This window comes from Falco naumanni, chromosome 13 (genome assembly GCF_017639655.2).
Source record: "Falco naumanni isolate bFalNau1 chromosome 13, bFalNau1.pat, whole genome shotgun sequence".
In the NCBI taxonomy this organism is placed as follows: Eukaryota; Metazoa; Chordata; class Aves; order Falconiformes; family Falconidae; genus Falco; species Falco naumanni.
The window spans coordinates 29707247-29723313 of NC_054066.1; the positions used below are offsets into that span (position 1 = coordinate 29707247).

The following is a 16067-nucleotide window of genomic DNA, read 5'->3' on the forward strand; positions in this document are numbered from 1 at the left end:
AATGAAGTATGTTTAATAATATAGCTCTGTTTCACACAGTCTTTTTTGCAGAACTTTGGGATGATACATACAGAACAACTCTGCTCTCATTTTGAAATGAGAGAGTAAGCTTTGTTTAGTGAAAGCACAAAGGCCATGTACAGAGACACTCTGGCTTGGCATAATTTTCCTATTGTCACAAAAGCATTTGTTGAAGATTTTTCACTAGAAAACAAGTGCATCAATTTGCACATAAATTTACAATTCAGATTTCTCAAATCAGCAGACAGCCCTAAGCAGCAACCTTCTGTACCTGAGGGAGAAATGCCTCCGCAATGGTAGGAAATGGTTACCTACATGTTTTATTCTCACAAATCACAGACCGGACTGGTCAAATACATCTTTAAAAGTTCAAGCCAGTAACAAAAGCTCAGTTTCTTATTCTTCCTAAGAGCAAGGTTAATGTTAGGACAGAGGGGTGCATAGATGTAATGCAGCCTTTCCCTTTAAATCCGCAAATCCAGGATCTCTGTGTCTTGCAGAAGAAAGGGCACTGTCCCTACACCGCAGCCAGCAGCGCCCAGCATGGCCCAGTCCTGCTGGAGTGGACCAGGGATGGCACAGCTGAAGCCAGGACTGTGGGAAGAGAGCAGTCTCTTCATCCGTTAGAGAAAGCCTGATGGATGTACAAAGGGTTCTGTAACCACGCCCTGCCTCATGAACAATTCCAGCTCTTTACATGATTTAAAATAATCAAAGAAATCCTAGCACGGCAGCACATCTGTGAGATGCCACTTACAAGAAGGGTCTGCAATGCAACTCCTCAGCGTTAACGTGACAGCAGCATCTGAACCGCCTGCAGTACCATCTCTTGGCAGCAGCTGATGAGCTCAGTGAGAAAGTATTCAAGTACAAAGAGCTAAATGGAAATTCTACCTCATTTAACCACATCACAATCAGCCTAGGGAATTTTTTATTTTTTTTATTTAAGACTATAACCTCAGCCCTGATTGCTTTTGTGCAGCTTTGATCATTTCCTGATGTCAACACACACATTTTGCTGTGCACTTGTTCCCTCCTTGCACAGTGTTGATGTAGTAGCACTGCAATGGTTTGACAATATGAATTTCACTGGTTAATATCTGTAATAGCTTTAGCAACTGTGAAGAACAGAAAATCTCCTTAAAAAAACTGTTCAGAAGCAATGTTTACATAGGACTTACCTGACTATTGTAAAAGTCAGCCAAAATCTACTTTTCTACAGATTTCCATGTAGTGTTACTCCATTAGCTGGCTGTACGGCCTCCCCAGTCCTCAGAGCTTGTGCAGTGCAGTCTTCTCCCCTCCCCACAGAACACCTGGCTGCAATACCATCTATAAATGCTTTGTATGGTAAACTAAGCAAACTGAGTTAATACAAAGTAGAGAAAAAATATTCCTATGTGTATTTTAAATGTAGTCTGTGTTCCACTTCCAAAATGAATGCATTTAAAAAAAAAAATCATATAGACTTAACTCCTACATTACATAAATAAATAAATTTATCGTGTTTTTTCAACTCTAATACCAGCAAAATTATGATATATTTGCACAGGTTTGAATAATAATGATTTATTTGTGGTAATTTTGATTTACAGTTTACTTGTGGTTTTGCAGTCAGCTAATAATACATAATACCTTACACCACTGAAAGTCACCCAGCTGTCAAGACTCAAACGCGGAATGTGAAATACTTACCGTACAACATCGGTAGCAGAGACAGGTAACGGGAATAACTCATCTAGGGCAGCTTCAGCTACAGAACTGCTGCCATCGCAGAGGCGCCTTTGGCACATTTTCCCCCCTCGCTGTGTGAAAGCTGGTAAGAGATTTGTTACTGGAGGCACCAAGTGAGACAGAGAGATTCGCTTCCCATGAGGCTTCACTGGGAGCCAGAGACTTCCCTCAGGAAACGGAGCAAAACCCGCTGACTGTTGGAGCCTCACTACTATGTCATGCGCTCCTTTAGAATCAATCACCAGTGAACTTTATATTAAAAAGACCAAATATGAAACACTGCTACTTCTAGTAGGTTTATTAATGTTACATTGTGGCTTTTAATATAAACTTTAAGAAGTTCTAATACAAGCAATAGACCCACTTCAGCACCTTCTTACCACAATAAGAGCAAGAGATAACTGGTACTTTAAACGAATTTTATAAAGTGCATATGAAAATTACAGTCAAATAAACACAATTTAAATTGATGCTTGTTCTACCAACAAAGGAGGAGGTGAACATTTTAATGAACAAATTAACTTCTATGCCAGAATTGGAAGTGCCTTTCAGTTCAGTAGTTTGGTCCAGTGCAGTTCTTCTAAAAAAACCCAAAACCACAACAAAACCAAAACAAACAAAAACCAACCAAACAAAAAACAAGGATTAAAAAAAAAGTGTTTCCCACAAATAAATGAATCCAGCATTCTTTGTCCTCTTTAAAAGTAACAGGACCTAAAAAGCACCAAATTCATAAAATCTGCAATAACATTCTTCAAATAGGCCCACAAGTCCATATATTTAAATCTAGTTAAACACAAAAAAAAAATCCCCAAATGCAAAAATCCCACCTTGTTACATATTCACATCAACTGCAGCACAAAAAATAATTACTGAAATAATAAGAGAAGAAAACTAAAGTCTGGTTTCTAGCAATAACTAGTGCATTGTGTTTTGAATGTTCTGTTCTTCAGTGCAAACATAACATTACATCTCCCTTCCATCTCTGCTTTAGAAGTGTGACGGATGCCCGTACTGGTTTACTCCTTGTTGTGGCTGGTTACCTGGTTGATAAAGCAAAGGGAAGTGTTTGTGCCTTACGGCTGTACTCCACAGAAATACAGAAAAATACCGGTTTCATGCAGCAGTAGCAAACAACACTCGGTACAGTCCCTTATGTACCCAACGCATGCAAGATGCGCGTGCTTCCTTGGGGACTTTCCCTGCAGCACGACTGCAGAAGCCAGGGAGGAAACATGCAGCAAACGGCAACTGGCCCACTGGCCCACCAGCCCCAGTGCTGCAGTGACTCAGGCTTCTCTGGTGACCAACAGAAACTCGTGGGATGCACCAGCACCAGAATTTTGGTATTACATCACTACTGGGACAGGCAGACAACTGTCATCAGGTAAACTACTTACAAGTATATATGGCAGCACATCTCCAGAAAGATAATTCCATGTTCAAATATACGTACGTACATCTACACACACACACTTACTGGAGAGCTGCTTCTGGAGCTGCCTGACCAGCGCTGCCGTCTGTTGTTGCTGCTGCGTCTGCTGTAAGCCTTGCCTCGGAAACTGTGAAAGAAACATGAAAGGTGAAAGAAACAGGCAGAGCGTGCGTGCTGTGCCAGGTGAGCCTGCAGCTTGTGCCACCCCGTCAGCTGCTGCTGGAGCTGGGGAGGGGGCAGAAGGTGGGCAGGCCGGCCTCTGCAGCAGGTCCCAACGGATTCTAACAGCACAGCAAGGTCACATGGAACAGGCTTCGAACTTGGAGAGCATTTGTTCCCTTCACCCCCTGAAATCCTACACATTTCCAGCTGGGTTACAGGCACCACCCATGCCCAGCTGCACGCAAGGGACAGAGTCAGTCTCTGGCTTTCCCACCCCTGGAGAGGCCAGTTTTCATCCTACAAGTCACTCTCAGCTGCTTTACTGTCTGCACTGCTCAAAGACAAGGCAAATCAAAACTGCAACTCAAAACAGACAGCCTTTTCAGCATTTTTAAACACATGCAGTTGAAGCATAATAGTCAAAAGAAGCTTCTAGAAAAGTTTTTTCCCAGGGCAACGGCTCTTCAGATAAAAAGCAGGGTAAGCAGAAAGCACAGGCTGCTCACTTTGCTGCACGCCTGCCGCAGGGTGGGAGCTGCGCACAACTCTTGGCTCCAGCCGAAGTGGAGACAGATCAATGCCCAGCCAGCTGGGCCAACTCCTCCACAGAGCAAAATCATCATCCTTCTGTTCCCTGCCCAAGGCCCACCAGGACTGAGACAAGGACTTTCCTGCCCATGGCATTCAGCACAAAAGCATTAGACACAAAAAGCCGCCAAAGAGATCTGCTGTTACTAAATTAAATCATGACTTCAATCACTTGGAAAGTATTCGGTGTAAATGTACCGACTCTCACATATTGGCAGCCTATTTACTGACCCATGAAGGCTATCGTTCAGGTAAGGATGGGGAGGAGAACGAGCACCCACTTTGCTTTCCACACCTCTGGCTGTCACTCAGAAAAAAAAAAAATAATCATTCTCTATTAACAACTTCTGTTGATCATCCACGTGTATGTCAGAGCATGGAATATATTACACACCACACTACTGCATTAGGACAGACAGACCTGCCACAGGCCGCCTGCGTGTGTACCCCAGTGGGATGGACACTGCTGGTGCCAAAGGTCTGCGTATACCAGCAGCGTTTTCTTCACTTGGAAAAATGCATCACCTGTATGAAAGAACAATGCCTGCGCACCAGCGATCAGAGACTCCTGAGGACAGACAGCTGAGGGCACAGCTCCCTCATACCTAGCTACTCCTGGGAGGGAAATAGTGATGAATGAGGTACTGCTACGCCAGCAAGCACAAACTGAACCAAGCCTTCGCCATTTACTGTGTCTTCCCCTCAGGGCCTCCGAGCTCTGTTTCCCAAGTCCTGCAACTTTCCTTCTCATTAGATTTGATGAAAATGCATGTGCTTCTAATTAAGTGGGGGTTTTTTTCTGCTTCTGCAGAAGGATACACAATACACCTTACCAGTTTGAAAACCTGGTGTGCTGAATAAAAATGGAGTTATTCAATACTCTAACAACATCACAGGCGCTACAGAAAATGCCTGTGCTTTGTTTCAGTGAAACCTTTTGCTTAATGAAGGGAGCTGCAATGTTTTACAAGACTTCAGCATCTTTTCCCTTTCTGAAACCAAATCCTGTACTTAAAATACGTTGTGTAATCTTCTGGCTAACAGTCCTTAGTAAATGCTGACTTTAGTCAAAAACATTAACCACACCAGGGTTTCCTGGGGACATGAAACCAACACACAGAAAGCCTTCTGCTGTGCTAAGTGCTGGGAGAGGAGCTTGCAGCCAGGCAGGTGCTCACTCTCTGCGACTCTCTCACACACGTTGTTTGTTCTTGACATAAACACTTTAAGAAAAACTCAAAAATGAATGCAAATTATCTTTCAATAGCTGTCAGATAAATGTCTTTCATTTATCCTTACTCTTGCACTTACAAGCCACCTCAGAGTTTCTCTATCAGATCACATTGATTAATGCTTTTAAACTCAGAAGGTAGCTATTTCAGCATTACTGTTATTTTCTCCATTTTTCTATAGCAAACTTTTTCTAGTTATCCTCACCTACCCTAAATATGCCTGGAAAAATTGCCCAAATACAGGAAACAAGCATAATGACATTATACATTCAGTGGATGTGTCCATAAAAATTACTGGGTAGTGATAGTGATTTGGTAAGATCGTTCCCTAAATGATAAAAAGCTCCAATTCAGCATACAGGAATGTCTCAGAAGCGATTTTGTTTGCACAGCTCTCTTCAGGCAGCTCTGGTTTATGACTAATGATTTAATTTAAAAGGATCTTCAAACAATGAAACCCATTTCTTCCCCAGCCAGTTAGCAGTACAACTGAGAAATCAAAGGCCCGAAGTCACCGACAGCCACCCGTGATGTGACCTCAGGCAGGGCCGGGAGCCCAGCAGTGGCGGAGCCACCAGCGGCTGCAGCTGACACCAGAGAGAGCAGAGCGAGCGCGGATGCTTTCACAGACACGGCGCAGAGAAATGTCAAGAATCAGCACCCTACATTTCCAAGTGAGTGCTTTTCTCAGTGTCACATCAAAAACTAGTTCCACAACTAGCATCAGTTGCGTACGTGATCCTGCTTTCACTTCAAAACATTACAGAGACAGAAAAATCCACCAATTTATATGCAGCAGCTACAGATTTCTCATCAAGTTTAAATTTTTAAAGTTAGCAAGGGCTATTAATTATTACTATGATATATTAACTAGGATAACTCTCATAAAAGTGCATAGCACAGCAAGCATAAACAGGAAGAATTAATTCCTGTGGCAGTAAGGCGTTAATTTACTTTCACCTGCTGCTCTGGGACTACTAACAGGTATCTGTACACCCCCAGGATGAAAGATCCCTGACTTTTCAGCGGGGTTTACTTGGTTCTGTATCAGGTTTTCAAAATAGTCATGTATTTATGCTGCAGTAGGAGTAAGACTGAAGATGACTTTAAAGCACCTCATTATTTCCCCACCTCTGAATTTGCACAAAGAAATTTAAGGCAATTTGTCTGGGCAGTCTTATTCACCGGTGATGGAAAAGAATCAGAACAGCACCAGTACCCATTTTTTAACTATATCCCCAAGTAATTCTCAAAAGAACTGCTATGGGTGGTTATTTGTATTGTTGGCAAATTAACCATTAGTTTTAAATCAATACCACGAAGTGTAACATCAAAAAGATATGTTAAAATGAACTTTTCCTACACACACACACAAATCTCTTTTTTGCCCAAAACAATGTGCTGTCATTGGCCCAACTTTGGTGTCAGTTTTGACTGAATTGGTGAATGAACCATGGAAGTGCAGGAGGCAGTGTGTACTCCGGTCCTGGAAGGCGCATCTCTGAACAGCAAACTGCAGCGCACTGCTGCAGAGGCGCTGAGGGTCCAGCAGGGCAGTGCATGAGCCCTCCTTGCCACAGCCAGTGTTCACTTGCCTCCCCATCAGAGGGTCGGCAGGCAAGGTCACCCCCAGCGACACCTCAGCGCATGCGTGACCCACCTCTTCCCACGTTTTGGCGAGACGGACACAGCTGCGTGGTCTCCTGCGGACAGGTGCAGTTTTCCCCTGCCCACGCCTGGAGCCTGCCAGGCGCTACCTGGATGCACTAGGAGGCTGATACCGGGAAGCTTACACAAACCCTCTCCCCAGACTGCCACACCACCCGCCTCGGGAAGCGACCAAACCCACCCCCATCGCTACCCTGGCACCTCCCGGAGCACCTGGCAGCCACCTCTGCTTACCAAAGGCTGCTGCGGCTGCACGGGCTGGAGACCAAGCGCCTGCTGCTGCCCTGGCTGCTGCTGCTGCAACTGAAAGAAGATGGGCATTGAAGCAATGGTGAGACGACACACGCTGCCTCGGGGAGCGACTGCGAGCCAAGCAGGATGGCTTTTCAGGAGTGATTTCCAGCACAGGATCAGGGCTGGCTTGCTGCACCGGTTACTGAAGGCCCCATTTGGGAGAGGCCTCACAGCTCTCCACTTCCTGCACCAGCCACACCAAGGCTGATGGGGAGCATTGTTAATAGACAAAAACTCAAAAGTTGGTACACTTAATTTACTACAACATCAAGATATTTTGATAGAATACATTATCATTCCACAAGAACTGGCACAGATAGTAATTGCATTAAAATGCAAACATAATCTGAAAAAATAATTTGAATAATCAGAAGGCCATGGGAAGGATTTTTAATGTAATTTACTTCCTCTGTGCCCAACCCTACGTATTTAGCTGATACACTGACAATTCTCTCCAAATTAAAAATATATCATCAAATCAAAATATAGGAAATAGGCCAGATGGGCAGCAAGCCCTTTGATTTAATTCTGGTATACATTATAAAGCCAGAGCAGAACCACTGCTTTGGTCTCACAGTCTGCCAGGCCATTCTCAGATTTAGCTTCCCCAGAGGCATTCTACAATCTCGAAACAATGGAAGTACTGAATTTTACTTCTACATCCAGAGCTCTCCTTTGGAAGCCCCAGATGTAAACTGAATTACTGCACTCAGGTAAAAGCAGTTCGGGTTTATATCACCAGGCTCTGCTGCTCTAGACTTGAAGACATGTGCAAAGCGAGCACACAACCCCACCACCTGGCACGGTGATGCTTACACTCCCTCCCTGCACCGAGACACCCTTTGCCTCTAACACAGCCGAGTCCCTCACCTGGAAGAGCCTCTGCTGTCGCATCTGCTGCTGTCTCTGCCTCACCGACTCCGGAGGCAGCTGCACTGAGTTCAGGGTTGGGTGCGGACCCGCAGTCGATGCACTGTCCAGTCCCCCTCCAGCCAGGGAATTTGGCTGCAAAGGCTGATGGCTGAGTCTGGTCAGGGGAAAAAAATAACAGATTATACTTCATTTACAGACAGAGCACAAGTTACTCTAGGAGTACTCAACTATAAGCTGTGACACTAGGCTTCCATAGATCTAAAAGACATTACATTCTACAGGAAAAATACGTTTCCAAACAGGAAAGCTTTGAAAAATATTCCATGATAGAAGCTGTACCACACCATTGCCTGGTAACTGATGAAGGTAATAACATGTTCCTCTAAACAGAAACAGATCCAAGCATTCGACTCTTGTTTTATTAGGAAGAGTGATGAGTTTCTACAATTCAAGCAAGAATTCCACATAAGCACCAAAATGTTCTCCAGACCGAAAGATCTCATTACGATGAATTTAGAATTGGTCATCATGAGGTGGTCTTTTTACTTTCTAAAATACTAAAAAAAACACACCAAGAAAGTGCTTTCTTAGGATGTTATGGGAGTAATTTAACATTGACAAAGCAGAAAGATAGACATGGGGAAAACATGCCAGCTAGCTAGCTCATAATTTAGCTTAGCTGTTTAAAACTCAGTAAAGCCAAGGTGGTCCATGTTAGCAGCTTTATTCCTAACCCAAGGCACCCTGTAAGCTTTACTACAAGGCTGTCAACCAAGCCAAGGCCAAACTTTCTGAAGAGGTGCAACCCTACCCATAATTGAGCATATTCTTCAGATATCCGGACTTGCAAGAATTTAACAGAAGTTAAGGAACCAGCAGAATATACAGTAACATTCACAATCCCAGAAGCGCCGACTTCATTAAATATAACAATATAATGTTATAATTCAATATATAAGCACCAACTTCAATAAATACAGCAATTGATTAGCAAGTCATTTAAGTACACCTGAACTTAGCATCTAAAGGAGATTTTAGTTTTGGGATCAAATTAGAGCTGAAGCAGAGAAAGAATAGCATCTCTACTTGGTAACTGAGAACATCAGCGGCACTCCAGGATAAGTTACACAGGAACAGCGAGACAGGACTGCAGTTCTGGCAGCCAGACCACCTCGTGATGACTGATGCCTACGCGCAGCTGTGCTGCTTCAACGAGCTCACAGATGGGGCGAGCGCTGTGCTGCACAGGTACCCCATCACGGCTGCGGATCGGCAGTGCGTGCAGAGGCACACCTTGCAAATTTCGACTGCTCCCCACCCCCCAACTCCCTCTTTAATTTAAGCCTGTGTTTTGGGGAGTCACTCTACATCTATTTGAAGTGGAAATTAAAAGTGATAAAATTTCTGATTCAGTTAAGAGCAGAGCTGGACTGTCACAGCACTCCCAAAACTAGCCAGCTGCAACAAGGTCTTTTACCATCACATACCAACACACTCTTCATGACAGTCCCTCTGCTGCCTTCTCCTAGTCTCTCCTCATCCAGAGCACACGTTCTCTCTTCCCTTCTCTCTGCTTCTTCCTCCTCCCTCTTCATTGGCTGCCCAACCACTTAACAGAACAGCCACAGCTGCACCTTGTCTACATCAGCCAACCCTGAAGCCAGCCCACAGTTGTATATTATCAATTATAATTAACCCAGCTTCATTCCTCTACACTGGACTACGCTAAAGTGTTAGAAAAAAAATAATCTGGTTCAAGACCGTCATTGGAAACACCAGTTTTCTACCTTGTTTACTCTGTGACACTCCCTTTTATAGATTTCGTTCCTGCTTAATTTTCCTTCTGCTTCATTACATTTCTTTAACAATTAATATTTCCTCTTTCTCACAGGCATTGCAACTTAGCTGCACCTCCAAACCAAAATCAATTTAGTCTATTCAGGCTTAGCAAAAATTCATTTGTCTATTGCTAGTTAAAACTACCAAGTTAGTCTTGTGTTTTCTTGACTAGAGACTCTTTGGTGAACCTGGAGTATTTTTTGTTTAAAACCACACATGTTTGCATAATATGGGTACTGTATCTGTGTGTGTAGTGAAATAAGACCCAACAGCTGTCTTTAAATTAATTTTTACGTTCTACAAACACACAGGACAACTGGGCTACAATATGTGCCAAGACTAACTTAAAATAAAAATTAAATGAGGGAAAAACCAGGGGGAGATCGGAGAGAAAGGCATATTTATTGCTAATTAGACCCAACTTTAACCTCATTTTGATTAATACACTTTATTTGAAATAAAGCCTCAGACCTTTAAACAAAATTGCCATGAAAATCCTGCATGTTACCAGCTACGAGAGCTGCAGAGGCTCACCGCTGAGTGCCTGTCAAAGGCTGGATATATGCAGCAGCCTGCTGTTGAATATATCCGCTGGGCTGCTGTTGCATCTGCCGCAGCCTCTCCATCAGCACGGGGCTGGAATGAGCTGCTGAATATGCTCGGGGGTTGTAGCTGGGGGAGAGCACTACACCTGCAGGCTGCTGCTGCTGCAAAGGCATCTGAGTGCTGTACATTGTGTATCCGTGAGGCATGCTCTGCAGGGAGAAGGGACAGACCAGTAACTTCACTGTGCCTGGATGTAACTTAGCTTAACTGTAAAAGAAAGAGACGGACATTATCAAACAGCCCAAGCTTGGGCAACCAGAGGCAAGTCAGTGAGACGCAGAGCTGTACCCATGCCCCGACCTGCCAGCCCCCACGCTGCCTGTACCCCACGTCCCTGCGGGTTCAGGCAGCTGCAGCGTGGTCACAGGCAGCAGGACGGCATTTGCACCATGCCACCCTTCCCCGACAGGCCCCGAGCACCAGCGGGGCTCTGCTCCACAGCTCCATCTCCTTCTCCCCCCACAAAATCCCCAGTACCAGAATGACCACGACATAACAGAGTTACTGGTATCTCACCTGACATTGCCCGTATTTCAGGCTTAACACTGAAGTACACTTGCCTTTACCAGCAACAACATTAGGAAAAATTAGGAAGCAACCACATTAAAAATGTTTAAAAGCCAAAGCATGCAGAGACCACAAGCATCCTAGAAGGAGGCCCCACCATTACCCTCGGTCACCTGCACGAGGCACATCCCAAGCACAGAAAAGCAGGCTGGGGGCTGTTTAAAAGCATTTTTATGCAGATGCTCCATGGGAGTGATGCAGTACCTGTGCTTGCTGTAACCCTGGGTACTGTGGAAGCTGAGACGGTGGTCGAACTTGCGGAGTGAAAATAGCAGCTTGGTCCATTGGCTGACCCTGAAAGACACATAACCCATCAGATACAGCCTCTGCACCCCAAACAAGTCCAGTTCTGGACACTGAACCCACCAAATTGTGTCCTAAAAAGTCATGGAGAGACTTGATCGCTTCCTTCAAGACAGCACCGCTGCTCAGTGCCAAACTGCTGAACTGTATTTACTCACAGGGAGATGGAAGAATGGACTGCTGTCTGATGTCTGACACTACTGTAACACTGCAGCCGTGAAGAAACAGCCATTTGCTGAACAGTCCTGCCAACACACTTAAAAATGGGGTTTTGCAAAGGATTAGAAAAAAACATTCTACCTGTCTTGAAGACAGTACATTAAATTCTACGGGAAGCTTAGAGTGAATTATTATCTCTAGTATAAATACACAGTTGATATCTTTCTCAGGCTAATTATTGGCTTTCCCCCGATGAAGCACGCAAAATGCTGATTAGCAAATTTTATGATGACACACAAAATACCAGTATGATAAATGGATAAGCAAGCATCTCCAGCTCCCAAGCAGTACAGCTTGGAAACACACTCTGTATTTGTGATCAGCAGACAGCCTTGTTTGTTCACTTCAAATTGCCTCAATATTTATGCCCAATTAATGGCAACTCACTTAAAGATTTGAACTATAAATGCATTAGGATGTTTTGCAGCACCAGGAAAAAATAAAATGTTCGACTTAATTTCAGGACCAAGATTGTAATAAAAATGGTGAATGAGAATTTGCCAAGGATACAATCAAGTCTGCGTATTTTCCGTGCAATTGTGATGCTGCACAGCTGCACTTGATCACTCTGAAAGCCATTCTACTCAAACGAAGCTCAGTAGCAGACACGAGCTGGAAGCCGTGATGCTCCTTCCCTGTAGTTGCACTGTTCACCACAAAAAACTAACAAAAACCCCAAGCCCTCCAGCAAAGCCTTCACCATTTTAACCAGGCTATCCTTACAGAGATGTATTATAATTCAAGGCTAAAAGTGACTTTAAGAACACACTGCAAGCAGCAACATGACAATCAGGGCTACCTGGTGGAAAAGATAATCTCCCACAGGACAAAATACCGAAGCACCATTGGAACTCTCCTCCTTTTTCTGCTCCCAGCCCTTCAGTGGTAACTGTACCAACTGTTGGCAAGTCTGTAAGCACAACCAGCCGTCCTGCAGTTCAGCTGTTATTTTGCATTGAGCTTAAAAATACATGCATCCTCATTGACAGACCTGGGAAACAAGCAGAGCTACCTATTGTGAACGGGAACCGCTGGGAGAAGCAGTACAGTAGAGAGAAAGCGTTCCAGCTTCAACTGATCTGGCCCCAGGAGATACAGACAGCTGTGACCGGGGCTGGATTAACTGCCCTGTGCTCTGGGTAGAGAACAGACAGAAGGGGTCAAGGGCAAGATGCAAAACCAGGGGCAAAGCTGCCACAGGGTTGTCACATACTCAATTTTTTTCATACCTTCCTTTCTTTTAAAAGCAAACAGAAGAGACTGACCTAGCCAGGCTGCGTGCCAGCCTCTGGAACCACAGCTAAAGGGGTTACAAAGGTGCAGACAAGGCAGCAGGAAGCTCGGATACCACAAGCTATGCCAAGGAGGCAGAAGCTACACTAAGAATTTGTTTTAAAAACAAGCCAATATCTTGTGGAAAATTCCTAAAAACAAATTAGGGAGTATAGAAGGTGCTAACAGAGTAACATCCGTCAGGCCTGACAAAAGTTCAGACAAAATTACATTTATCTGGAAAAAATCTGTAAAATCAGATGTGGAGCTCTCAAAACCACCACCTGGAAGGTGAGGAACTCAAAGGCTGAACAGCACATACATCTGGCAGGTGGGATGCACATAAACCCAGTGTCAGCCAAATACAGGGGGAAGGTATTCAAGCACTTCAGGGTTTTTTCTTTTTTTTAATGGAGGCAAAAGAAGAAAAACAAAAAAAGAACAAGAATTTCTCCAAGAAAATTGCTTCTGAAACTTTTCCTTAAGGTGCCAATCACAGGATAGATCAAGATGTAACCTCAAGTCACCCAAAGGTGAAATCTGATAAAGCCATGACTGATTTCTAGAAAAAAAGAAGTAGCCTTAAGCTTTTCTCCCCAGTGATACAAGCCCCCGTGTGGGTTCTGCCGGGCTGGTGTGCAGAGCGGGGCTCCGTCTGCTGTCCTTTTGTTTCTCTCAGTGGCAGCTAACCTGGTGCACCCAAGAGCAAAGTTTGTCCACTCGGGTCTATGCAGCGTAAAGTGTTCGTCCAAAGTCAGTGGAAGTTGTATCAATGGAAACTGCATTAGGCCCTAATTCTGTAAGAAAAATACTAAATAAGCAGCTGCGTGATCCCAGCAATACACAGTGGGCAGAAACCCACAAGTGAGTTTTGTCACTGACCTTTTTGCCACCGCCTGAAGTGCACAGCAAGCAGCGGGGCCGGCAGGGCGTGTGACTCGAGAGCAGCATGCCCGTACTGCAGGCTTCACTGCCCAGGCCAGGCAAGCACCACACGCAAACCCACGTGTGAAAGGTAAGCAAAAAGCTGTTCGTTAGGTAGGGAACAGACCAGTTTATTCCATGGCAGCACATGGCCACCAAGCAATCTCCTGCATTGTGAGAGAGCACTGCATTCCTGAGCAGCAACAGCAGATGTTGCTAAATTCAAAGGGGTACTTCTCCCTCCAGGCATAATTCAGTAAAGAGTTAACCAAACATGCGAGCCAATTGCTGCAAGCCAGAACTGTGCATGCATGTCAAACCAAAACAACAACAAAAAAAGAAGAAACCCAAACCTTTTTACTCAATGCTAATGCAATGTTACAGTAATAACCACTGTGCTCTTTGTTCTACATGCACCCTAAACTGAAGCAAAACGTACTGCTTTTTCCTGCTAAGATATGGGTCCATTGTGTATTTGCAGGGAATTTTCTTCTAGGTGGTGCTGGGGCTGGCAAGTGATTGTAGCAGCCATGGCACAGTAGGCTGACTTGACCAAAATCTGACCAAATCTGACTTTGAAAGTAGGTAGTAAAACACTAGCACTTATTTAAATAAGATGATGAGGATGACAGATTTGAGAGACCTCATGGTATACTTGCTGCATATCTAGATGTGCCCAATTAATTGCAAACATGGTGATCTGTACCCTATTCTGATATGCTATCAGCAATAACAGGAACGATTGCACACGTGTAAAATATGGACAACAGGGTAAGCAGCAAAGCTTTTATAAAAACACATTTTGCATTGTCTTTCCAATTAGTGCTTTTAACAACATTGCAGTTTCCTTAAGACAGGGCAAAAGTCCTGCAAACTATCTCTAAACCTGCTTTTCTAATTAATACCTGGAAAGCTTTCCAACACAGATATTAGGGATGAAAGTTCATGCCATTATTGGTTTTCCCCAGAAACAACTGAATTCTATGAAACAATAATTTAACAGGTAAGTGTTACCTGTTACTTGCTTTGGAAGTAACAAAATATTATTCTATTAGTTATTCTAATAACTGCACATCCTGCCACAGCTCAGAAACAGACCACCAGGCAGTACACTGTCGTGCTCAGGTGGGACAAGAAGTATTTTGGAAGCTGCAGCCCACACGGGGCCAGGGGAGCTGACCCTCGCTGCCTGAACTGAGCCGCACAACTGCGTCCCACTGCAGCGGGAACGGGCCCATGCCATGGACGCTTCAAGCGCTCGTGGCATTTGCTGGCCAAAAAGGGCGCGTGCTCCATCCCTACTGCTCATGGGACAGGCTGGTTCTGCTACAGCGGGCGGCAGCGGAGAGGAGCAGACCCCACCCGCAGTGGTAAGAAGGCAGCAGAATGGGAACAAACAAACCATGCTTAGAGGGACACGGCATCAGACATATCTTGCAGCCAGCCTGATCTTTCACAGCAAGAAGCACAACAGAAGAGGGAAAAAAAATTGATCAACAATATAGTTATTGTAAATTTTTGTAAGAAAATAAATATTCTATGTGAGCAAGTATATTCACAGCCTTCCCACATGCAGCCACTGTGCTACCTAGGTGAGAGGAGTGCCAAAGCATATCATTCTCATCAAAAGCAAAGTGTGCAGCCTGTGTGTTCAAAGAAACCCAGAAAAGAAAAAATAAAAAGTTCATGGTCTCAGAGTGGTTACCATTATGTTGTCAAAGCCATCCTGAAGGGATACAGCAGTGCTACAGACATCCTAAAGGAAAAGGACAGGCGAGAAAATAGCAAACAATACAAAGAATATACACGATTAGGCTTGGATTGTTAGTGGAGCAGTACAGCACCTTTATAGAGCTCACCTGTATGTAACTCAAAGAATGACAGTGTTTAGGAATGCTAACAAGATCCTTTTAGATGTTTTTTATGCTTATGAACCTCAATACTTTTATGAAATTTATGAACAGAAACTAAATGTGGAAAGGACTCCTTACCATGCACAGGAGCCTATCAATTCCATACATAATACTCAAACAATTTTTAACAAGTCCTGCTCTTAAAGACCTTGCACCATAGCTATTCATTTCCAGGAGCACAGCATGTATGGCACAGCGCTAAGGAGCAGAGTCCTGGACTGACTTTACAAAACTGCCCAGACCACTGCCAGTGACTTCAAGCTGGGTGGGTAATTCCACTCAGCAGCTGCAGAAACTTCCTTATTTAAGCTCTACCCAACAACATACACCACACAGTAGCAATGCTTACAAATCATCTTGTTCCCAAGTTTTCAAATACTACCTTCAGGCTTCTACACTGTGATAGCATTTTCTACT

General features: G+C 44.2%; 1 protein-coding gene across 12 annotated transcripts in view; it reads right to left on the reverse strand.

Moving 5' to 3' along the window:
• Positions 1-2038: 2038 nt before the first annotated feature.
• MED12L (mediator complex subunit 12L) overlaps positions 2039-16067 on the reverse strand; it is a 150752-nt gene continuing 136723 nt past the window's right edge. For 8 of the 12 annotated variants that reach the window (XM_040613264.1, XM_040613266.1, XM_040613263.1 and 5 more), the window contains 7 exons: positions 15443-15493; positions 11224-11313; positions 10381-10601; positions 8005-8161; positions 7075-7143; positions 3236-3317; positions 2039-2798 (listed from right to left, as the gene is read on the reverse strand). In XM_040613264.1, coding sequence (XP_040469198.1) covers positions 2746-2798; positions 3236-3317; positions 7075-7143; positions 8005-8161; positions 10381-10601; positions 11224-11313; positions 15443-15493 — 723 coding nt within the window. In that variant the 3' untranslated portion in view covers positions 2039-2745. The remainder of the gene's footprint in view (positions 2799-3235; positions 3318-7074; positions 7144-8004; positions 8162-10380; positions 10602-11223; positions 11314-15442; positions 15494-16067) is intronic. The other 4 variants (XM_040613265.1, XM_040613259.1, XM_040613258.1 and 1 more) reach the window with 2 other exon arrangements.